This window comes from Talpa occidentalis, unplaced genomic scaffold, assembly GCF_014898055.3.
Source record: "Talpa occidentalis isolate TD23 unplaced genomic scaffold, MPIMG_talOcc4v2.1 talOcc4.8, whole genome shotgun sequence".
Classification (NCBI taxonomy): Eukaryota; Metazoa; Chordata; class Mammalia; order Eulipotyphla; family Talpidae; genus Talpa; species Talpa occidentalis.
This window is the reverse complement of record NW_023605194.1, coordinates 27,677,161-27,701,492: the sequence shown is the minus strand read 5'-3', so window position 1 is coordinate 27,701,492 and position 24,332 is coordinate 27,677,161. Positions and strand designations below refer to the sequence as shown.

Sequence of the window (24,332 nt, the reverse complement as noted above, 5' to 3'; positions counted from 1 at the left end):
TTCTTCTTCAAGGTTAAATTCTGAATTATTTCCTCTCCTTTGAATCTTATAACTGTTCCTGAAATTCCTTTATTCTCATAACAAAAAGGGTAAATGTGAAACATGTATGCTTGTAGACAGTCTACTCAACCAAAATATATATATACAAGAACAGGAAAGACATCACTTGCTTTCTGTATCCTCCTTAATTCACGACAGTCAAACAAGAATTTCAAGAAAAGTTTTCCAACATTGGAACTGACTAGAAAACCACCTGGCTGAGAATTAGAAAAGTAGGAGCTGTTCCAACTCATTATAAATGTCCTAAAGTTAATGGATATTTAGGCCAGTCATCCCAAGTTATTTTTATATTCTATAAGTATAAATAAAATCAATAATTACAAATACAAACAGAGTGATATAATGAGGGCATAGTCATTTTTCTTAGACCAGGAGACAGCAAGTTATGGCCTATGAGAAAAATCCAGTTGGCTGCCTGTTTTGTAAATAAAGTTTTATTGACACACCACCATACTCATTTCATTACTTCTGTCTGTGATTGTTTTCTTATTATAATGTCAGAAATTAGTAGTTTTACTCTCTGGCCCTCTATAACTGAAGTTTGCTGACTCCTGTCTTGGACTAACACTAGGCAAAGACACAATGGCAAATATCTCTGAGTTTATGTTAATTGATAAAAGGCACAGAAGCATAGAAGTTAAAAGCACTTCTGACCACAGATTCCTGAGCTCAAATCCATTTCTACCATCCTTTACAGGCATGACTTTGGGGAAGTTACTTGACTTCCTCAAGTCCTTGTTTTGTCATCTTTAGAATGGAATGAAGAAAATAACCTCATAAAGTTTTAAGAATTAAGTGATATAATTCACATACAGTGCTCACTACAGTACCCAAAAGTAAATCTTCAGTAAGTGCAGATTATTATTATTATTTTAAACTGGAAAACCTACTTCTGTGACATTTGAAAAATTAACATTTTGTGGCCTCAATGAATTATGTGTGAATTATTCGCAAAAATAATCAAAATTATCCTCAAGTTCTTTGACCATGTAGGAAGCATATAAATACACTGGTAACTTCTAGTTCGGGGTCTCTTTTATTTCTCCCTGTTTCTACAATGGCTGCTTAATTGGACCTCCTGCCACCAGTCTTTTTATTTTATCTGCCCTTCTTACTGCTGTCAGAGAGACTTCCTCAAACACCTGTCTCAGCATGTTACTCCTGAGAACTCAAACCAACATGCTTTCTTGTTTCTGTGCTACCAATTCTGAGAGTAGGTAAAATAACCCAGTTACTTGATCCAGGAAATAGTTGCTTTCAAAAGATAAGGCCACAAGCACGCCAACTAAAATAGCTTATCAAAACTAATAGTTTGCTCATTCTTGCTTCAAAAACCTCACTCTGCTGTACCCACATCCAAAGCTTATATATAACAAACTCTGTCCAGTCCTCACCAGTTCCCTACCTTAAATTCACCCAACTCAAATCCTGAAATTCTATCAACATCCTTTCCTTATTTCTTCCATCTGAGAAACTACCAAGATTCTGTCAAGGAAGTGTCCTCTCATAAGACAATAAATCCAATAAACTTAACTTACTTCTATTAACAGGTTTGTCTAATGGTTTCCTTAGAGAGGTATTGGCTATAATTCCCAGTGTAAAGCATCCCATAGCTCTTCACTGCCTGCAGACTAAAATCACTTGACAGACAAATGTTGCAAAATGGTTGAGTACATGCATTGGTCTGAATGATTCCACATCCACACTTAGGAGCTACGTGATATTAAATGACTTACATTATGTCCTTGAGTCTCAGTCATGCTTCTGAAAATTGAAAAAGTTAGAAACACCCATAGTGCTCACAGAGAAACTGAGGTATATAGCATGTAGTAGGTATTCACCAACTGCTAGCAATTATTACTTATATTTACCATCTCTTATGTCAGGCACTGTTTGGAGTCTACAAAGAGAAATCTAAGACATAGCTCCTTCACCGAAGGAATTTAGACTCTGGTGGGCAAACACCAATAGTCAACTCAGTAAGCATCATGCAGGCTTGGAAAGATCTCTGCAGATACACGTTGCTCCCAGTGCATTCTAGAACCTTCAATTATTTTATATTCACTTCAAATTCTTTTTAACTTTTTATTATAAACAATTTCTTATGTACAAAAGACATACATAATAGAAGTTAAAATGAATACCTGTGAGGTTACACGGTGGTCAAGAATTATCCTATCTGTCGTCTTACACCTTTGAGTTCCTAGGACAAGAAATGAAGATCTCCGTTTTATCTCATCCCTTCTAGATGTTTCTGCCTGCTCTTTTCTAGTGACAAGTCAGAGAACAGGTTGAGTTCCTAGAGGTATCCAGGTTCATTTGGGAGTATCCTAGCTTTGGGGCCTCTTATGTCTGTTGTAACCCATGAGGGCACTTGGATCCAGCTGACACCCATGAAGGACTTCTGCCCCATGACTCCCTTAGACCTTCAGAATTCTCCTTGAACAGAGGTGTTCCCCCAAGCTATTTAGGAGCACTGAAGTCTCCTTAGCTACCTGTATGACATATAAAAGTAGTCTAGTTTATGAAAATCACATAGAAGTAAGATTCAAAGATGTGAGATCTAGAGCGAGCAGTGCTCCAAGCTAACTGTGAAATATCTCCTTTCCCAGGTCTTTGTTACTTCTCTGCCAAATGAAGAGACTGGACAAGAAGACTAGGGAGGCCCCTCTCAGCTACAGTGGCCCCTCTCTGGTCTATTCCCACTGTCGGGTTCAGTGAAGAAAAACGCCTCCTCTTCCCTCAAGTCCAATGGTGGGCAATGGTGGTATGCCCACTCTCTCTCCCAGCACTACCTGGGAAAGGTTCTTTCCCTCAGCTTTCAAATATAAAGACAGCTCCTCCATCTCAAATTTAAAACAAAATCTTTACTGACCAGCAGATGACTCTATATATTTCTTCACAAAGCCAAATTCATCGCTGTGTGGGTTATATGTGAAACCTCGGCTTCCTTATCACTACTGGCCCTTTGCAATACTTTTTCAGATCCCAACACCTACTACAATTGCTTCCTGGAAAGTCACTCATGGCTCCTAGATAAACTCAGCAAAACTCAGATTAACTATCAATTCTCAACTCCCAAGAAAGCAGGCAACACTTCCTGAAATGTCTGTAGCTTTCAAGGCTTTGCCCACCCAGGGGTACCACCATGCTAATCATTCCTCTTCATCCCAGGCTGCTTCCTCTACCTATGTGGGTGTAAATGCATACTGGAAAGATACTGGATTTTTGCTCCCTTCCTTAAAAGAAGAATTTACCAGTGAAGGATGAGGTTATTGAAAAAAATCTGATGAGATGTAAGGGTAATAATAATTAAAATGATAATGTTACAAGAACTAGGGGTATAAAGACATAATTTGGATGCTTTATAGAAAAAGAATGGGTAACATCGCCTTCCCTTGACATCAATCACATCAATTGCAATTCATCAGCAAATCAATCTCCTCTTCCAAACTTTTAAAATTCTATTGAATGCAGGACAGAAATCTATAGTATTCAGAGTGCAAATCAGATGCACTTAGAGGTTCAGCCCGCTACTGATTCAGGAAGCTTTCTGTAACACATGTCGAGCCTTTCATAAGGGTGTGGGGGTGGGGGGCAAAAGGAAAATAGTGATTGATAAATGACCTTACAGCACAAACTCGGGTCTCTCTGGCCTCTCTGCAAGCTTCAGAGCCTCATGCATGCCTGCAGCCGAGAGCTTCCGGTTGATATTCCGGTACTGGCACTGGAGCAGGCTGCGATAGGTGGTCCGCAGGTCCCGGTTGAAGAAGGCATATATAAAAGGGTTAATGAGAGAGTTTGCATATCCCAGCCACAGAAATGTCCTCTCCACCCACAGTGGGATGCAGCTGCAGGCGGTGCCGCAGATGAAGGGTCTGGCTGTCGAGAGGAGGAAGAACGGCAGCCAGCACACGGTGAAGGCCCCGACAATGATCCCCAAGGTGGTGGCTGCTTTCTGCTCCCTCTTAAAGATGGAGATGTTTTTCCTTTCGTGTTTGAGGAGTCTCGAAAGGTTGGCACACTCCTCCACCTCCTTCTGGAGCTTCACCATGCCGTTCAGGGAGATGACGCTGTCCGGTTCCTCCACGCGGGGGAAGCCGGGGAACTTGTGTTTGGCCGCACTCTTCCTGGCAGCCTTGTAAATCTGGTAGTACATGAAAAGCATGACAGACATGGGGATATAAAATGCCACGGCGGTGGAGTAGATCGTGTAGCCAAAATCCTGGCTGATCAAGCACACCTTGTCATCATTTACATTCTGCGCCCACCCGAAGAGCGGGGGTAGAGTGATGGAGGCAGAAAGAAGCCAGACGGAGAGGATCATCTTCGCCATGCATTTCCCGTTCTGCCTCACAGGGTATGTCAGTGGCCTCGTGATCCCCAGGTACCTGAGGGAGAGAAAGAAAGAAGGTGTGAATGCTGTGGTCACCACTGATGAGCTCGGAAGTCCCATCAGCCAGGCGCCAGGCTGTAGATCCAGGAGCTCCATTCTCAAAACTGCCCTTCTAGCAGTCTTTGTTATTCCCACTTTGCAGAAAGGTAAACTAAGGCTCTGAGATCGTAACTATTTATTCCATAATAAATCACATCATCAGTCACATAAGCAGCCAGCGGCACAGCCTAAGAGCCTTGTGCCTATAATACCAGTTTATGCTATTTTTATACCTTAAAGCTTCTTATATTCCATGTAGTCAATGAAATGATGATTAAACATCTGTTCCTCCCACCCCACCATAGCACTGTCACAGAAATCAACCAGGAATGTTGTGACATGTCCTCACAAATTAACTGAGGTCTACCATACTCTGATATTATACACCCACTGCTCTCCCTGCTTGTCTTAATTCAGGCCAGCTTTTAATTCACTTTAACTTCCCCTTTGAACTGCAGCAAAAGCATTTCTTTAAGATCACAGCAATTTGTGGATATTTAGGAAATCCTGGGGCTCTGGAATAGAATGTAGCAAAGGATCATTTTTCTACCCCCAGAAAATTATCACATGAGAGTAATGTCAGAGGAACAATCTACAAAATAAAAATCGCCTGCCTGGTCTCTCTCTCAAGAAGGATTTTAATAAAGGGCCTAATTCTGAAAAATTATTAGGCAAACCCAGCATTTTCTGTTTTTAGTTCTAAAAAGATAATAAATCTTTGTCTCTATTATCAAGGATTTATAGTGCAAAAGACACTTAGCCGAGAAAACATATACAGTAAGACATTTTTTTCACCAAATAGTTTTCAGCTTTCCAAATTTGTTTTTTCCTCTGTATTTACTCTGTATTTAATGGCCTTGGTTTCTGTTTGGGGGAAGATACAAAGAGCAATTAAGAAGACAAAAGAGATAAAAGCTGGTCATCTACTGTACTTCATTTATGGGTATAAAAGTGAAGAGTTACAGAAAGTCCCTAATGTACCAACAGGTTATTTTCTCAAAGTCTGTCAGTTGGTAGACTGACATTTAAAAAATAATTTCTGCTAAAAACAATCCCCAAGGTATGCTTAAATTACCCCCAAAAAAGTTGAAAATTATGTTCTCATCGTGAAAATTAGTATCACTACAACACTTACTAGGTAAACTGAAATACAGTAAAAGGGAATAAGCCAGATTTGCTTATTCACAGAGAGTAATGATTCATTCCTTTAACAAATATTAAAATAGAGCTCCTTCTATTTTAATATGCCAGATGCTATTTTAAGTGCCAGGGACATGGCAGTGAGGTACAAGAGACAGGTCTTGAATGCATGACCAGGAGTTTAACCACAACACTGAGCCCCAGAGTAACGCTGAAGGAACCCTGCCCTGCCAAGGATGCCCCCACCAATTCTTCATTGCACTGCCACTGCCCAGCCCTGGCACCACACGCGCTTCCCTAGGGTTATGCTTTGGCTCCTACAGAGAATTAGGGACAAGAAAGTGGGAGGTTTTCCTTAGAATGCAAGAATAAAAGCTGAAAGAGAAGGAAACAGAAAAAAGGAGACAGGAAGAAGGCAGGAAGGAAGGGCGGAGGAAGGAAATAGAGAGGGGAAAAGGAAATAGAAAGCCAGAGAAGGGGAGAGTGAAGTAGGCCTGGGTTTATATAGAATGGTCTCAAATATGAGCTTTAAGCTATGGGGAGAAAATGTTCAGATAATTAAAAGATGAATAAATAAATTCTTCCTTTCTTTGCTCAGTTCAGGAGCTCTCTCCAAACGTTTCCGGTTGAAAGTCTGCGGAATTCTCACTGGACCTAGGTGCTCTACCAGTTCTGCAAATGCAGTTTTTTGTCTCCTTCCTTGTTTCCCAGTTTCTCCAGGTGGACTTTGCCAGGACTTGGAATCTTTATCTGTGTTCTTTGTAACTACAGGCATAAACTGTGTGTTCTCAAACTTGGATTTGGCCTCCAAGACACCAACCCAGGCTGGAGGTTAGTTTATGCAGTTCCGCAGGTGGCCACCAGATGGCACAGTCAGGCCATCGTACACCTACTTATTGGTGTGTTGGGAAGATCAGTAGTTAGAGCAAAAGATGTATACTGGAGGGTGGCTGCGCAAAAGTTTTTATTTCCTTTCATTTTTCTTACTAAAATAGACCTTTCCAGGCCTAATTAAATCCAGTCTTTCTTCTGCCTGCATATATAATATAGAATTCACAAATGTTAATCATAAGATACTGAGTTCTAAAAGACATCTTAGAGTATTTGATAATCTCAGAAGGACAGCATGCCTATTTATTCTAGTATATTTAGTCTGACTTACATTTCAATGAAAGACTGGCCCATACTCAGTCCTCCCTAGATGTACAAATCCATATTTTATTCTAAATTATGAAATATAACAAACTCTGCCCTATTATAGGCATCATTATCTAATTATCTCAAGTCATGTCCTTAAGAATTGTATTTAGGGCCTCCCTGGTGGCACAAGGTGTTAAGTCTCAGCATTATCAAGCTATCACCAGCCACTGCAGCATGAATTGGATCCCTGGTCAGGGAGGTGACCCACATGGCACAGTACACACCTCCTTTCTCACCCGCTTCTCCCCTTAGCAGTGTATTTCCGCAGACCTGAATGTTCTGTTCCCCACTCTGTCTCTGCTGAATCCTCTCACCCACCACACCTCTGGCCTATACCCCAGCTCTTGTATACATAAATAAATCTTTGGGGAAAAAAAAGAACTATATTTACTTTTTTAAGTCTCCTGGGTACCACTTGGTGAGATTTTTGAAGGTTAAAATTAATTGAAATGTGATTAGAAAAAAATGAGTGCTCTTAGATGTGTCCGGAAATAAAATAAATAAGACACAATCACTTTTTAAAAAAAAAAGACTAGGGCCTCCTGTGGTGGCATGGTGGCGCAGCAGTTGAGCGCTGGGCTGTGAAGCTGCCCACAGCCTCTGCAGCGTCGGTTCAATCTCCGGCCGCAGGTGAGGGTCCCACATGGCGCGACAGACCTCTCCTGTCTCGCCCACTGCTCCCCTCAGCAGTGGACTTGGTCGGTCTGCCTGTTCTGTTCCCCACTCTGGCTCTGGTGAATTCTCTCACCCTCTCACGCTTGTGACTATACCCAGTGCTTGTATAAATAAATAAATAAATCTTTAAAAAAAAAAAAAAAAGACTAGATATTACTATGGGAGGAAATATTTTTTTATAAATCTGACTTCAGAACTGAGGCTGCCAGAGGGTAAGCATGGAAGATGAGGGCTAAGGTTGGAGGGGGCCCAATGGACTATGTGTAGGTTTATTGGTGACCTGGTAGTGGGGGTGGTTAGGTAATACACATCTGAGAAGGTGTGAACCTATACCCTTAAATCATACACGGTATTGTAAATCAACCTTACCACAATACAAAATAATTTAATAACAAAACAAAGAAAAATCCAACACTGGGAATGTGAAAAAAGAGGCAGTCTATCATTTTGCTACTTGGTATTTCAACTGAGAACACTGGAGGACAGCTTGGTAATTAATATATGTCAACATCTGCCTTTTGGCTCAGCAATCAAACTTCTAAGAATCTGTCTTAAGAATATAAATTTTACAAATGCAAAATGATTAATGTATAAAGATGTTAACTGAACACAGAGGGGGAAAATATGCAATCTAAATATCTATCAATAGGAGATTAGATACAGTATAGTGTATATGGGTGCACTATATATTCTGTATATATACATATAAGTAACCATTAAAAATTATATGTTGACATGAAAACAAAAAGCAAATTAAAAAAAAGTCTAGAACCAAAAGACATACATTGTATTTATCTTTTTATGTCTACCTAGCCATTTGTGACCATTTGTATGTATACTGAAATGGCTGGAAAAATACCTATCAAAATATTAATAGCAAATTTATCTGAGTTGTAGAGATGAGTAGATTTTAAATTTTCCTTTGTACTTTTTTATGCTTAATTTATTTTTGACTGTTTTTAAAAAGTGTCATTTTAATTCTAAGAACAAAATAAAAGATTTAAGTAAGAGGTTTCTGTGATTCCTAAGTCACCTAAGTGGATTTGGCAATAAAGATAATCAGGTTCATAAAATATTTTAAAAGCTAATAATTAAATCCTAGGTTGTTTTACTTGATTAACTTGTCAAAAATATTTTATTACATTCATAAATTTACACAAAGGAAAAAGAACTCAATTGCATTTAAAATCCATAATTACTATACAAAGTAATATTGTTATTCAGGGAAGTGTTTGTCTAAATTATATATTCTTCCAAATCTTGTATAATATAAAACTTGCCTGTGAGGGAGAAAGACAAAATAAAAAGTAACTTAGATTGATTCTAAATATTCCCTAACGTGCATAGTTAATATTTGTCACACTAACATTTATGCTCACAGTTAATTATAAAGCAGGGTGCTTATAAAGCTTTCAGATTTTAACTTTAAAATGCATACAAGTATTAAAATATAGCACATCTCAGAGACAAAGGCACCAAAGTATTATATTATTGAGAAATGTATATAACTCACACTAGAGGCTCCATTACAGTAGCTGTTTGGAGAAAAAGAGGATTAGGGAGTTATAATCTGCATAGAGAGGGATTTGAAAGAAAGCAAATTAACTCTGCCTCCTGTCTTCCATTCTAACTGTACAGAAATTACAGATAATAGTTATTTAATTAAATGGTTTCTCCTGAGTCTTGTTGCTATGGAATATCACTTAGGACGTAAAAGAAACTGGGTAGAATTACTCTGAAATACTGTGGCTTGGGGAGTGTTAAGATGTAAAATAACGTTTGCAGATTTAGAAAAATTCCTTCAGAAGATTTCCTACCTTAAGGTAGGTGAAGCCACCTGCTTCTCTAGCCTGTATCCATGAATCCCAAAATTACCAGATTATCAGCATCACCAAGAAGCTTTTGAAACAAAAAAAAAATTCTTGGCTTCCCACACACAGATTATCTTTTAACAAAGTCTGGAGATTCAGTTTCGCTTTGGGACTGATTATTATCGTTTTGGGGAGCATTAGGATTTATTTATTTATGCATGGAAGAACTGGCAGAGGTGTGGGGTCGGGGAGGTGAGAAGATTCACCAAAGACAGAGTGGGAAGCAAAATAGACAGATCTACTGAAATACACTACTGAGGGGAGCAGCGGGCAAAACAGGAGAGGTCTGCTGCCTCATATGTGGGTTAGCTCCCTGGCTGGGGATCGAACTCAAACTGTAGTGGTGATAGAACTGAAACTTAACTCCTAGGCCATCAGGGAGGCCCAGATTTTTGCTGTTCCTTATCCAATGTACCATGGTCGGAGTAACCTTCCCCCATTCAATTATAAGGACTTTACTCTTACTTCATATATTTCCTCTTAATGGTCTGGCCTAATAAAATCATCATGAACTATGTTTTCATTATATCAGCTATTAGTTCTATAGTTTTTCTTCTTGCACTGTGTTAAATGCAAATGAGGTAATAAGCATGCTTTTTATGTCTTAAGTGGTAGACTTTTTAAAGACATAACACAACGACATTTTGTAAACCATTCTGACAATCAGAAATAAAAATAACTATTTCTCACACTATCTTCCACAGTCACTCAAAATAACACATATATATGGAAATAGGAAAATGAGGCATACATATGTGTACATATATAATATGTAGACAAATAAATGCATATATTTACACATATGGAAAAAAAATCAAAAATTCCACAATACCATAATTACCATTACAATTTCCAATTCACTCTCTCCTATTCTGTGCTATTCTACTGCAGATTTTTTAAATGCTAGTCTTAATGTACTAGATTGATTTAATGGGCCCAAAACGGATCATGACCCCAAGTTTGAAAATTACTGGCCTTCAATACACATATGAAAAGGTGTTAAATACGAGTCATCAGGGGATAGCAAACTGAAAACACAATCAGATACCACTCCACACCTACCAGAATGCTTAAAATTAAGTCATGGTAATGCTAATAACTGTAACTATAAGGCCAAGTGTTTTGTGAGGATGGAGCAACTGTAATTCTCACACACTGCTGGTGGGAGTACAAATTGACACAGTAACTTAGGGAAATGATTTCTTAGTACCTATGAAAGTTGAGTATAGGGCCTCCCTGGTGGCACAGCGGTTGAACGCTGGGTTGCGAAGCTGCCCGCAGCCTCTGCAGCACCGGTTCGATCCCCGGCTGCTCCCCGGCCACAGGAGGAGGGTCCCACATGGCGCGCAGACCTCTCCTGCCGCAGACCTCTCCTGCCGCCCGCTGCTCCCCTCGGTCCTTCTGCCTGATCTGCTCCCCTCTCTGGCTCTGGTGAATACTTTCACCCTCCCACGCTTCTGACTGTACCCAGTGCTTGTATAAATAAATTAAAAAAAAAAAAAAAAAGAAAAAAGAAAGTTGAGGATAACCCAGCAATTCTTCTATATATGTAATGGTCACCAAAATACCAAAACATATGTACAAGAATGTTGACAGCAGCACTTAAGCTAATTGGCCCCCCAAAAACCAACTCATTCTACAAGAATAAAATATATGGGTCTATATAGACTGCCTACATAAAACTATGGTGTACTTGTGTCATGGTTCATTCTCATGTTATTGAGTGAGAATTATCATTCTATAACATGAGAATGAGCCAACTTCTGTGTAATGCATGACATCAGTGATTCTCACAAACATAATATTGAGCTAAAGAACAAAGAAGCCAAAAATAAAAAAGAACACAATGTTCAAAAACAGGCAAAATGAACCTCTGGTGACAGAAGCTGGAATAGTGGTTACTTTGGCAGAAAGAGGGTGTTAATGAGTAAGAAGAGGGCATGTGAGAAAAAAGAGGAGTTCTGGAAATGTATTTTTTTATCAAGGTGTGATACATACATTCTTTGACTTTGTAGAAATTAAGTGAGCTGTGCAGTTATGTTGTATTCTGAAAGGGTATAAAATTTTTATTTTAAAAAATTAAAAGTACACTGATAAAACACACAACAATTTGCCATTAACCTAGATGTTGATCTTTAAATACCACTGTTATAATGAGGTTCCACTGTGCTTTTGAACCATTTTCATCAGTGTTCCCAAGCTGCAATTAAAGTTAGGACCAGTACATAGTCTAAATTCCCCACACTGATGTCAGTAGTGACAATGAGAATACTGGGGGGGGATGCCAATAAAATTCAAAAAAAATATAAACAGAGTAAGAAAAGCCTCCTCTTTGACAAAGGAAATTATAAAACAAGAAATAAGTTTCCTTTGAAGGAGAGACTCTGACTTAAAGTAAATCACTTATATCTTAAAAATTCATACACTGTATTAGTTTACTGTTGCTACATAATCACACCACTTCATTGGTTTAAACTGACTTGAATTCTATTGGCGTTCTTACAGCTCAGTAGGTCAAAAGAATGAACACAGTTTATCTGGGTTCTCTCCTCTGGGTGTTATCAGATTGAAAGAACAGGGGTGGCTCTGCCTGACATGTCACTTCCAAGCACACGTGGCTGTTGGCAGAAAGGCACACGTGGCTGTTGGCAGAAAGGCATGGAGGGCACAGCATCAAGGTCACCTCGAGGATATCTGCTGAGGCTTTCAATCTCTGCTCTTCACAACCTCTTTAAAAGGGGCTCAGAGTCTCCCCGGTGGCACAGCAGGTTGAGACCAGCACTGTGAAGCTGTCCACAGCCTCTGCAGCACAGGTTTGATCCCCACGGCCGCAAAACAACCCACATGGTGGGACAGACCACTTGTCTCGCCCGCTGCTCCCCTCAGCAGTGTATTTCAGTCAGTCTGCCTATTCTGTTCCCCACTCTGTCTCTGGTGAATCCTCTCACCCTCCCGCACATCTGACCTTGTATGAATAAATAAATTCTTGTATGAATAAATAAATCTTTAAAAAATAAATAAACAAAAAATAAAAAAAATAAAAGGGGCTCAAACTCACTAGATCAGGCCCACAGACATCCAAGGGGAAGGAAGTACACAATGGACATACATGCCAGGGGGAGGCCTGGGAGCCATCCTAGAATTCTACCCACCACAGATACTTTGTGGTAACAGAATCTAAATATACAGACATTTTTCCACCCAGAAGCTAACAAAGATCAACTCACTACTCAAGTTGAGACAAGACAGCTAGTGAGACTACTCTGTACTCTGTCATAAGACAGCTGTTTTCTGCTTCATTTTTCTGTCATTCAATGCAAAAACTTAAGGTTTCTCTTTACTGTCAACTTGGTCTTTTATCCACCTAATATGTAAAGCTCTTTAGTGTCTATCATAAAATCAAAGGGTTTTTTTAGATAATTGCAGTCATGAAACTGAATAATGTAGATTAATAGTAACTCCTCAATTAAACTTGGTAGTAATCATTTTCATTGTATCTAAACTTTTAATAAACAATTTCCCACCAAAGAATTTCATTCCTCAGAGAAAGAGAGAAATAGAAAACCAAAAATTTGCCAACAACAATGAAACAAAAGAATGGCATAAAACCTTAGCAGAAAATTTCAAAAGCTTATAGGCAGGAAAAAAGAGAAAATACTGTTTTATGACAGTACTAATGTTACTGATTCTGAAGAATCTTTGTCTGTCTTTAGCCACACAAATTTTGATAGAGTCAGTAACTGGTTTCAAGAGAGGAACATTTGCTGTGGATCACACCAAAAAAGGAAGGGCAGCAACTCAAACCCAGGTTTGAGTGCACTTGGAGGTCCTGGCTTTATGGGTCTAATCACCAGGATGGGTAATGGGGAGAGGGGGATGAGGGCAGGCTTTGTGAACAGTGCACTGATTAGCTCAGGTTTTAGGACATCTATTCTAAGTGTCTACTAGTACTCTCTCCATTTGGAGAGAAGCAAATTGAAGTGGTGAGTAGACAATCTAAGGACAAGAAGTTCCAAAATACTATTTCAGCAAAGGAAGGAAAGGCCACCAGCATTTGCTGTCTTTCAGGAAACTGATTTGAACTGGGGACTCCAAGAAGGTCCAGAAGGTAAGCAATCCTTAGCCAATGGGAATGTGTTCTGGTACAGCAATGAGAATTCAAAATAAAGAACTATCCTTCATTAAGGGCTTCTCTTAGCTACAATAGAATCTACGCCCTTCCCTTCCTGAACCCTATACCTTCTGGCTATAAAATATGGATAGAAAAAGCACTGGCCTAAAGGGAGAAAATTGATTTATATAAAATAAGGCAGAATATCAAGGATAGTTCAACCACACTATTTATCACAACAAATGTGAAGACTTAAATAAGCAACCCATAGTAAGAATAAGCAAGATGAATAATTGTTACGTCAACTATACAAAATGCTATAGTAATAACAATGAATGAATAAAACAATATGCATAAGACTGTCAAAGAACCAAATCAAGAAGAAAACACAACACTCTGAATAGAAGAGTATTTCTCAAAACACTTTTCATTGTAAAGGACCTTAACAAGTGATAAAGAAAATAAAGAAGGAGAAACAAACATGGAGCCATCTGGATTCTGGGTAACAACCAAAAGAAGCTAGAAGCTGTTGAGAGTCAGGTCCCAGGCACATCCAGGAGCCCTCCATCCCCATGGTGGGGCCTGTGCTGACAACGTCACAGCTAAGAAGAAAATGAAACCACACCAGCTGCCACAAGGACTGAAATTTGACCAATCACCCCTTGACCAACTTTCCACCAATAAGAGTGTTCCACTGATGAAAAACCTCATTTGTCTACAGCAGACATACCGCTGCCCCTTTTGTCTATATAAGTACACTCCCTGTAAAGCTCCTAAGGCATGCAGCTCAAGTAATCCTTGAGTTCATACATGCCGCCCACCCCACCAGACCACAGCCCTGAGGCCAGGAATAAATGTTTACTCTAAACTTGAGCAGCAAAGCAAGAGCTGCAACCCTGTTGCTAACCAATTGTTACGTATTGACCAGAATTCTGTACCATGGTGAATACAAGAATATGCAATCAGGGCCTCCCTGGTGGTGCAAGGGGTTAAGTCTCAGCACATGAAGCTGTCACCAGCCACTGCAGCACAAGTTTGATCCCTGGCAGCAGACCTCTCCTGTCTGCCCTGTTTCTCCCCTCAGCAGTGTATTTCAGTCAGTCTGCCTGTTCTGTTCCCCACTCTGTCTCTGGTAAATCCTCTCACACCCCTGCATTTCTGGCCTACACCCCATTTCTAGTATACATATATCAATAAATCTTTAGGGGCCTCCCTGGTAGCACAAGGGGTTAAGACACAACCTATGAAGCTAGCCACAGCCACTGCAGCACGAGTTCAATCCCCAGCCAGGGAGCAACCCACATTGCGCAGAACTCTCCTGACTCACCCACTGCTCCCTCAGTCGATCTGCCTATTCTATTCCCCGCTCTGTCTCTGGTGAATCCTCTCACCCTCCAAAACTCTGGCCTACACCCCAGTTCTTGTATGCATAAATAAATAAATCTTAAAATATATAAATCTTTAAAAAATATATGCAATTAGTAAAACAATAGCTCATATATGAAATGTTAAAATAGAGACCATAAAGTTATAGAAAAAAATTGAGGCCAAAAGACCACCAGTGCAGCACTAAGAGATAAATTAGAAGCAGCTGGGAATATAATAGACCTAAAAAAGCCAATAATTGGCATGAAGTAAAGGTGTCAGTTAATAATAAACAATGGGGGGTAGTCATTCAAGCCAACAGAAAGAAGATGATAGATAAGGATGACACACAAAGATAATGCAACAAAAGGTTAATTGATGGCCCTAAAGAAAAGAATAACCCAACAAATGCAACAATAGAGATGCAATCTGTAAAAAGTATACAGAAATAGAGGGCATTTTTCTTAAATCAATGAGCAGAGATTATTTTAAGATTAAAAGTGTATATAACAGAATTTGAAAAACGACACCAAATTACCATTATAAACAAGACCGATCCAGATAAAGTTACTGGACTTCAAGATATAAAAGACATAGGCAGACATCTGGAATGAACACAGAAATATGCCAGCAGGGGCAAAAATCAGGCTGCTTCTCAGTAGCACCATTCCATTAACAGAGTATAATACAAAAATATCTAGAACATGTGAATGTGCAATGACATTTTACTCATTACATTTCAATGTTATGATGCCAAGACATTCTTGTTGTAGACATTCTCAAACATGAAAGAAATTTGAGGGATCTAGTACCCATAAACCTTTCGGGGGACTGGAAAAACAAAATGTATCCGACCCTAAGATGAGTCAAAATAAAGAATTTAGAACCAGAGAAACCATGACTGTCATTGAGCCTATTTAAGTGCAGATCTAACACTTGTGAGAATTAAACATTAGAAAAACAGGATATAAATTTTACAAAGTAAAAATAATGTAAGTTCTAAGTGTAAGGAGCTGTCAAAAGTGGTGGTGGAGATAGTGTTAGGGTACTAATCACTTCAGCGTTCATTGTTGGGAACAATTGATACTGTCCACAATGTTAACATATGGTTGATATCAATCCATCCTCTTGATGGTTTTCATATTTTTCCATTAACCTTCAGAGAATCTTTTAGGACTAACAGTTTTACATTAATAGCTTACTTAAAGCTCTTTTACATTTTCTTCTTTTCAATTCACAGAAACTTAGTTTTGATAAAAATAGTATGTACAGAGTGATCTCATCCTTATAACTTTTTATCTGCCATTTTCTATCTATCTGTGGAGTCAGCCAAGCAGATAGTCAGTTATCCTTCTAAGTGGACATAAGCATAAGGAGATATCTAAAAGGGGACCCAACCAATAACACTTTTTAAAAAATTATTTATATATATTTTACATCATTGTTCACTTTTGTACAATATTTGCTTTCTCCCCTCAGGTGTCATCCCTGTAAAATTCCTACCACCAGTTCACCCATGTACCATCTCCATAGTCCCTTGTGCTCTTCCCTCGCCCTCCCCTGCCCCTGCAAAATGTCTCTGATTTATAGTTGCCTGTTAATTTTGGTTTTTCATTTATTATTTTTTTTCCTGATTCGTTATTTGGTTCCCCTAGAGTCCTCCTATAAGTAACACTTTTTTGCTGCATAGGGAGAATTTAGATGACTTATTGCTTTCTTACATGTATTTTTATAATTGCTTGAAATGTTTATAATAAACACATAATTTTCACAACATTAAATTATTTCTCTAAAATACTGCAAGATCTTCTTTTAAATATAGTGACTGAGGGCAGTAATTCCTTTCGTCTGTCAGTTGATCTTCTTTACAAATCCATGAACTTGGCAAGTTTGGAATTAACTTGTGATTTAACCATATTCTATTCTTAGAAAATTTTGCAAATTATCTTTGTACTCTAAATTCTCATTAACTTCCTGGATTGTGAAATAAATCTTGGAAGAAAGCCAGTTTTATGCACCCTAATGGTATAATCTAATCAGCTGTAATAGACTAAAGACGGTGTTCAATTGCTGAAGGCCCCGTGACCACAGAGCATAGAACTTATGTTCCTTCCCATTAGCCAAGGATGTTCCAATTAACTGGAGCCCCATGCCCACTGCACAAAAACCCTAAGGTTGCTGAGGGGGTATGTCCTTGAGTCATCCTTGCACAAAGACAATCTATCTCCCTGTATCTCACGTTGCTATTCTATTCGAAGAAGGACAATGGTATTTTATTCCTGCTTTAAGAATAGCAAACACGGGGCCTCCCTGGTGGCGCAAGGGGTTAAGCACCACACTATGAAGCAATCCAAAGCCTCTGCAGCACGAGTTTGATCGCCTGCCAGCCAGGGAGCAACCCACATGGCACAGCAGACCTCTCCTGGCTTGCCGGCTGCTCCCCTCAGCAGTGTACTTCGGTCAATCTGCCTGTTCTGTTCCCCACTCTGTCTCTGGTGATTCCTCTCACCCCCCACACCTCTGGCCTGTACCCCAGCTCTTGTATGCATAAATAAATAAATTAAAAAAAAAAAGAACAGCAAACATAGCAGTCCAAATTCTTGAATATTTTTAGTTTTTAAAAAGCATATCAAATATGCAATATATATTTTTGGGTAAGATGTTAGTCTCTGTAATACTTTGATTACACCATTTTCCTTTTATAAGTGAGTTGTATGGAAAGTTATAGATTAAATTTACTCCATACTCTCTTTTCTATTCATTACTGTTGATAATAGTTAATTAATTTGCCCATTTCCATTAATCTCTCCCCAAAGCAGTCAACTAGCAAATATATTTAATCTTGAGATGCATATTGTGTATGCATATATATGCATAATTTCAGTATGTTTTCTTTCCAAACTAAATTGCTTTTCTGATTTAGGCCCATCACAAATGTTCACATATTCCCACTGAAATAGAGTAGAATATAAATCAGCATCTATCAAAAACATTTTCTGCTTTAAATTTTTAAATATAATAATTTTTAGCTCTTTTAAACTATACTGAAATATATAATTTAAAACACTATGAGAATGAATGAACAAAAAAATTAGCATTAAAAAATCAATGATATATTTCAACATGGAAAATGAACTGTAAAAATTGGATACTAAAAACAAAAACAAAAATGAAACAGTAACAACTAGTTGGCAAAATGGCAAACACCAGGAGTTAGTTCTCTGGAATAAAATTTGAAAATCCCCTTTGTTGAATGTAAAATGAGAAGAAAGATTAAAAGAAGAAAGAAATGAAAAGAGAAAGAAAACAGCATGCAAAGGTAGCAATAACTTTCAAAGTAAATTAAAACAGAGACATTTCTTAAAACTTTCAGTAGGAACTATAGATCATTATCTGTATAAAACAATATTTTGGAAGGCATATCAATGGAAAATTGATCACCAAGTTACCATACAATAATTAATAACCTAAATTCCCAGTATTAAAACAAATTTCTAAATAACCCCCATCATAGAAGTATGTTTATACTCCATTACTTAATGCCTTAAAAAGCATTAATTTGTTTATTCTCTTTTTTCTGTCTAATCATTTTATTCTCAATTTCTTTTAGTATTTCCTTTAAAAGGGCATTATTCTACTAGTTTGAAATAATATTCAGAAGGAGCAGCCTATATGAGCCATTAGTTCTAGAGTCTATTAACTTCCTGTTATTCTAGGAAGCAAAATGTAATGGTAAGAGTTGGAAATGTTTCTCTTCTTTCCCTTTTAGTGCACTAGTCATTAAAACACCACCACGGTTTTAGTCCAGAAGCTGTTTCTATTCTTCCCCTCATTCCATTTTGATATGACATAGCTTGACAATAAAACAAAAATCATCCAGAATTAAAAATCATAGCTGAAAAACTTACTTTTTTTTTATTAGATAATAAATTTTATTGTTATATTCCCCATACAATTGCAGCGCCCCCATTCTGACCCCAATCCCTCCCCTCCCGCCCCTGCCCCCCTAAAAGTGTCTCTGGTTCATAGTTTGAAAAACTTACTTTTTACTTGTATGGGGGAAAAATATATTTCTTTGCTGTGTCTACCAAAAACCCAGCCTGCATTGTGCAAGCTTCATGAGACATAATGTATCTACTCTCCTTTCATTCTCAGAATGACTATGCTCAAAGAGCAAAGGGGGTGAAAATAATTCTGTCCCCTGTTTTTATAGCATTTAAAAACACTAGTTAACATTTACTGAGTGTGCAACAAGCTAGGTGTTGTGATCCATGATTATATACAATATTGGATTCAATCCTTACAACCCTAAATGGTAGCCATTATCCCCAAATGAGGAAATTGAGATTCAGAGCAGTTAACTTCACCCTCCCTATGTTACACAGCAAATAAAGTTCAAAACTAGGTTTCAAACAAGGGTTTTCTTAACTCCAGAACCTGCATATACAGACATTTCTACTCCATCATTTACAAAGAATGTCCACATATGCACACTTGTATAGTCCATATTTTTCACTTTTGTCAGAGAATCATTGTAAGTCTAGTTGGAAAGAACTAAGAAGACCTGATTTGAACTTAGTAAAGAAATTTTGATTAACAGCATCCCTAAATTTTAGTTAAACTTGTATGTAGACAGATTAAGTAATGACTTTAAGCAATCAGCTATACCGTTGCTGGGTAGTCCCAAGTGTTTAAAGTTCTACATTAAGTCAAGGACAACATGTCTTTTAATGAATTCCTTTCCGTAGGTGTCATTCTCTTAAAGCAACTAAGAGTAATTCTCAATCTTTTCCATCTGAAAATTATTCAAATGGCTGCAGAAATTTTTGCTCTTTTCACATCATCTGTTCAATTATGGTCTTTCCATGCGAGATAACAGAACTGTGAGCTCAAACAAAAGGAAAAAGGAAAATGTAAACCAAAAAAATGTAAGCAAAAGACCTCTCAATGAAGTTGAGATTATGCTTCAGGCAAGTCTTGATCCAAAGGCTCAAATGATTTCACCAGATTATAGGTTCCCTCTAAATCTCATCTCTACACTTGTCCACATGGCTTCATTCTCAAGCTCAGTATGTGATAACACGACAGCCAACAGTTCCAGAGGTATATTTTTGTAAGGTTCACTCTAATTCAAAAGTGTTTGCCTCTCTCCCAGAAGACCCATAAAAAGTCTTTACTGAATTTTACTGGCTCTGATTAGTTCACATGCCCCTTCATGAACCAATCATGCAGGACAGGGAAACACAACACTATTCCTTACCCAACACTCCAGATGGGCGTGACTACTCCACCCGATATGCAAGGATTAAGACAGGTTAGGGGTAGTTTCCCAGATAAAAATAATAGTGTTGCAGACATCTTCCTCGGTTTCAGTAGAACCTGTCTGGTTTCCCAAACAAAAATAATAGTTGGTGCAGACATCTTCCTTGGTTTCAGTAGAACCTGTCAGTCATCATCTTATAATGTCACTTCAGAATTGAATTTAGGACTCCAAATGTGTCTGAAACAGCCAGATTACATTAAAAGGGGAAGTTTCTCCACAGTTCTGTTATAGTTATAATTCAAGTTTATGTCATTATATTGGTAATTCAAGGTATTTCTCCTTCTGAGAGTTGTTCTTCCCTTAAGTACTGAGCACTCACTGTTTTGCTAATTGTGTCCCTAGCCTTTTCCTAATGAGATACTTCTCTACAACTGTACCTCTTATTATGACTTCTGCACCTTGACAGCTTTATAATTTGCAGGCTGGTTCCCTTGAATTTTGTTATAACAAGCACAAGCCAGATGCATTTGGCCAGGAAAAATATTTCAGAAAACCCAAATCAGAATGGTGTAAACAATGAGAATGATTGATAATTTCCCAAACAAAAAGTCACAGCGTGAGACAGCTCCAAGGCAGTTCATTTGTCAGCCCAGCAACATCATCATGACCTGGTTCCTTCCATCTTTTTCCTCTCCCATCCTCAGTGTTGAGCCCAGCAGCTCCAGGGGTATCATATGCCTCCTGCCATTCCAAAGACCACATACAACTCAGGTCAGCAAACCTCTGACAAACCAAGCCTTCACAAGCATCCCTTCTTAGGCCACAAAACCTTCCCCAGATGGCCTTCCCTTCACAGCAGCCCTCAATTCACAGCTCACCAGCTAAAATTCATCACAGTCATTCCTAAACCAATCTCAGTCAAAATGTTAGATAACCATGAGGAGTAGTGAAACAGGATGACATGAGGAAGAGGGAGGCTCCAACAAAATCTTTCAACAAAGATGGGCTGAGGTTGTGCTGTTGAGAAGGTAACAGGAAAGAAGTAAAATCATCCATACTCTCATCACTCAGAAATAGATCTTATTAACATGTTGGTGTTTTTCCTGCCAACATTCTTTTTCGTTTTTTGGCTCGTTCACTTAAACATTATTTCATTCATTCATATGTTTAAGGGGCATTTACTGAAGACCAATGATATTCTACCATTGTTCTAGGCAACAGATATGGTGGTGAAAAGGCAAGGAAACAAGTAATTATACATGGTTTTTTTCAGGCCATGTTAGGTACAGAGTAGGTTAATTTAAAAGAGTGAGGAAAGCCCAGCGGGGCAAGCAGAGACAGAAAGCTGAGAGAGTGAACCACATGAGGAAATTGAATCTTACACGCAGAGGGCTGAGAACAGCACAAGATCGCGCTCAAAATCAGCCGTGACTGGCAGTGACAGCGAGAGAAGAGGAGATGTAAGTGACAAATTTGCAAAGTGGTCAGGAACCAAGCCTTATGGGGCCTGGCAGGCCATTCTGAAGATGTCAGTTTTATTCTGGGTGAGATGAGAAGCCGCTGGCGGGCTGACCAGGGAAGACAGGCTCTGGTTTATATTTTGTGATGCTCACAGGGGCTGCTTGAGATTCTGTGGAGACAAGACTTCAGGAAGCAAATTTTTCAAGAATCTCTGACAGCTTTTTAAGCTCCTTTTTTCCTCATTTACACAAATAATGGTCTCTATTCACTAACTCTCCTGGTATCTGTGAGTCTGTTCTATTACTTGTTTTAGACTACCATTGTCCCAGAGAAACAAAATGTGAGCCATATATGAAATTTAGTTTCTAGTTTAAAAAAAAAGTAAAATTGGGCCTCCCCAGTGGCGCAGCAGTTGAGCGCTGGGTTGCAAAGCTGCCTGCAGCCTCTGCAGCGCCGGTTCGATCCCCGGCTGCTCCCTGGCCACCAGAGGAGGGTCCCACATGGCGCGCAGACCTCTCCTGCCGCCCGCTGCTCCCCTCAGCAGTGTACTTCGGTCCTTCTGCTTTCTCTGCTCCCCGCTCTGGCTCTGGTGAATTCTCTCACCCTCCCACGCTTCTGACTGTACCCAGTGCTTGTATGTATAAATATATAAATAAATCTTTAAAAAAAAAAGTAAAATTAAATTTAATATTTTATTTAGTCCACATATCCTGAATTTTATAATCTCCACATATAATCAACATAAAATTCTAATGAGATATTTTGCCATCCTTTCCTTGTGTTAAATCTTTGAAGTCTAATTTTACTTGTAGAACACTAACCACTTGTCAAGTACTCAGTGGCCATTACCATGTTGGTCCTGGAAGTTAAGACAATAGTTTCCACCTGACCTATATTCCTTCTAATATATTCCTCATGCTATTATATGCCTATAATATCTCAACTGTAGACTTAATTTCATAAATATTTTAATTATAAAAGATCTGGCTAACTTGATTATCCAGTAGATAATTGGTTGGCTCTATTGGTTGGTGATGGTCTTGTTCTATTGTCTCTTTAGATAAACCTTTTTATTTTCAAATATTTTAATTCAAGTCACATTGATACATATATATGCTACATAGCTATAGTTCAGTATCTTTATTTGAAACAGCGGAATGTTGACTGCTTATAGCCTTTATCTAGATAAATTCTATTAACCTTAGAAAAGATGGGAAACTTGACTATTTTTTCATTCTCTTGGATTTATGATCTGAATTTGATTTAGTCATAAATAATTTTATAAACGTCACCCTTCACAAAGGTAAAAGAATACGTTTTCTTTAAATTTTAAAATGAACATTTAACCAGCATAAAATTAAATGATCAAGTAGAAAAATGATTAATCAGACAACTTAGAGAATAAGATAGTTTTGTTAATTGAATTCCAAAGCTAATGCTTGTTCCTTACTATAAAAAACTTTCTAAAATACATTAAGCAGATTACCTCTTGAATAACTATGGCCAACTGACTATAATAGAACTTTCTTTTATGATTCCTGAAGTTGTAAGTTTCTGCATTATATTTCTAAATAATTACCATCCATGTACAAAGATATAAAGGAAAAAATCCAATTATCCTAGTTAAGATCCTAGTTTAGCTGAGGTCTGGCCTGAATTCCCTATGGCATGACAAATAAGTACAATTACTATTTTATAGAGTAAACAAGGGTGGAGCCCTTAGGAATGCTTTGGGCTGAACAGAAGAACCTCACTAAAGCAGTTTGCCCAAATATGGGTTTGTTTGCCTCTGCATGTCAGGATTTCTGAACTATCATGTTATGCTACTTGGCACAGGTATGGCGACCCCACAGTACCAGCAAAGACCCCTCCTTGGATATCACCACTAATAACCATTTTTAACAGACTTATCTTGTAGCCTTAAAATGACTCACAAAAAGAAACACGTCATCCATTTCCAGACAAAACAGGAGAAAGGCCGAAAGGCAAAAGATAAAATTAACCAAGCCTTTCCATTTTGAAGAGGTTTTCCAGGGGACATGCCCCAATAACTAGTCTTGGTGTTATTGGCAGGACTGTGTAACCTGACCCCCACAGCACCAAGAGAGGCTGGGAGGTAAGTATTTCGACTAAAAGAGTTACCATCCTAAACAAAACCAGAGTCTTATCAATAGAGAAGAGTGGAACAATGAGGCTAGAGAAGACAAAAAGCAGCTGTGCACAAGGGAGTTAGAGCACAAAACTGGAAGCTGGCTCCTGAATCCCTGTCCCCTGACGGCTGAGCAGAGGGTGAGCAGCAGACAGATCAGTAGGAGAGAACACAACATGTGTCAACAGGTAACGAGGCCACCTCCCCACCCACCACCCCAAATCACACATGCCACTTCATCTCTTTCTCCTTGACATTGAAAATTCTCCCATGAACATTTACTTCCAAGGGAACAATTTCTGACTTGTTCTTTCCCTGTTTCCCCTGAAGTTGACTCTAGCTGAACCATGGATCCCAAGGGACAAAGATGATGCCATGACTCAATCCATGCCAGTCATATGTGTAGCAGAGTAGACCCCTGATTATCTTAAAATAGAGACTCTGTAATAAACTGAAAAAGTCTCACTACTTTGGCGGCTCAAACATAGCTCCCTTAAATGAACTGGAGTCTCCACAAAAACACCACACACTCACCCTCCACTTCTGCAGTTAATTCAGGTCACTTCCCACTTGCTGTACCCACTGCCTCTCACACCAGACTC

At 38.6% G+C, this 24,332-nt stretch overlaps 1 protein-coding gene across 4 annotated transcripts in view; it reads right to left on the bottom strand.

Annotated features, from left to right (window-relative positions):
* HTR7 (5-hydroxytryptamine receptor 7) overlaps nt 1-24,332 on the bottom strand; it is a 70,480-nt gene that overhangs the window by 5,334 nt on the left and 40,814 nt on the right. Inside the window, exons 2-3 of one of the 4 annotated variants that reach the window (XM_037496764.2) lie at nt 3,693-4,451; nt 2,205-2,263 (exon numbers count right to left, since the gene is read on the bottom strand). In XM_037496764.2, coding sequence (XP_037352661.1) covers nt 2,248-2,263; nt 3,693-4,451 — 775 coding nt within the window. In that variant the 3' untranslated portion in view covers nt 2,205-2,247. Of the gene's footprint in view, nt 1-2,204; nt 2,264-3,687; nt 4,452-24,332 lie in introns of those variants that run through there. The other 3 variants (XM_037496765.2, XM_037496763.2, XM_037496766.2) reach the window with 3 other exon arrangements.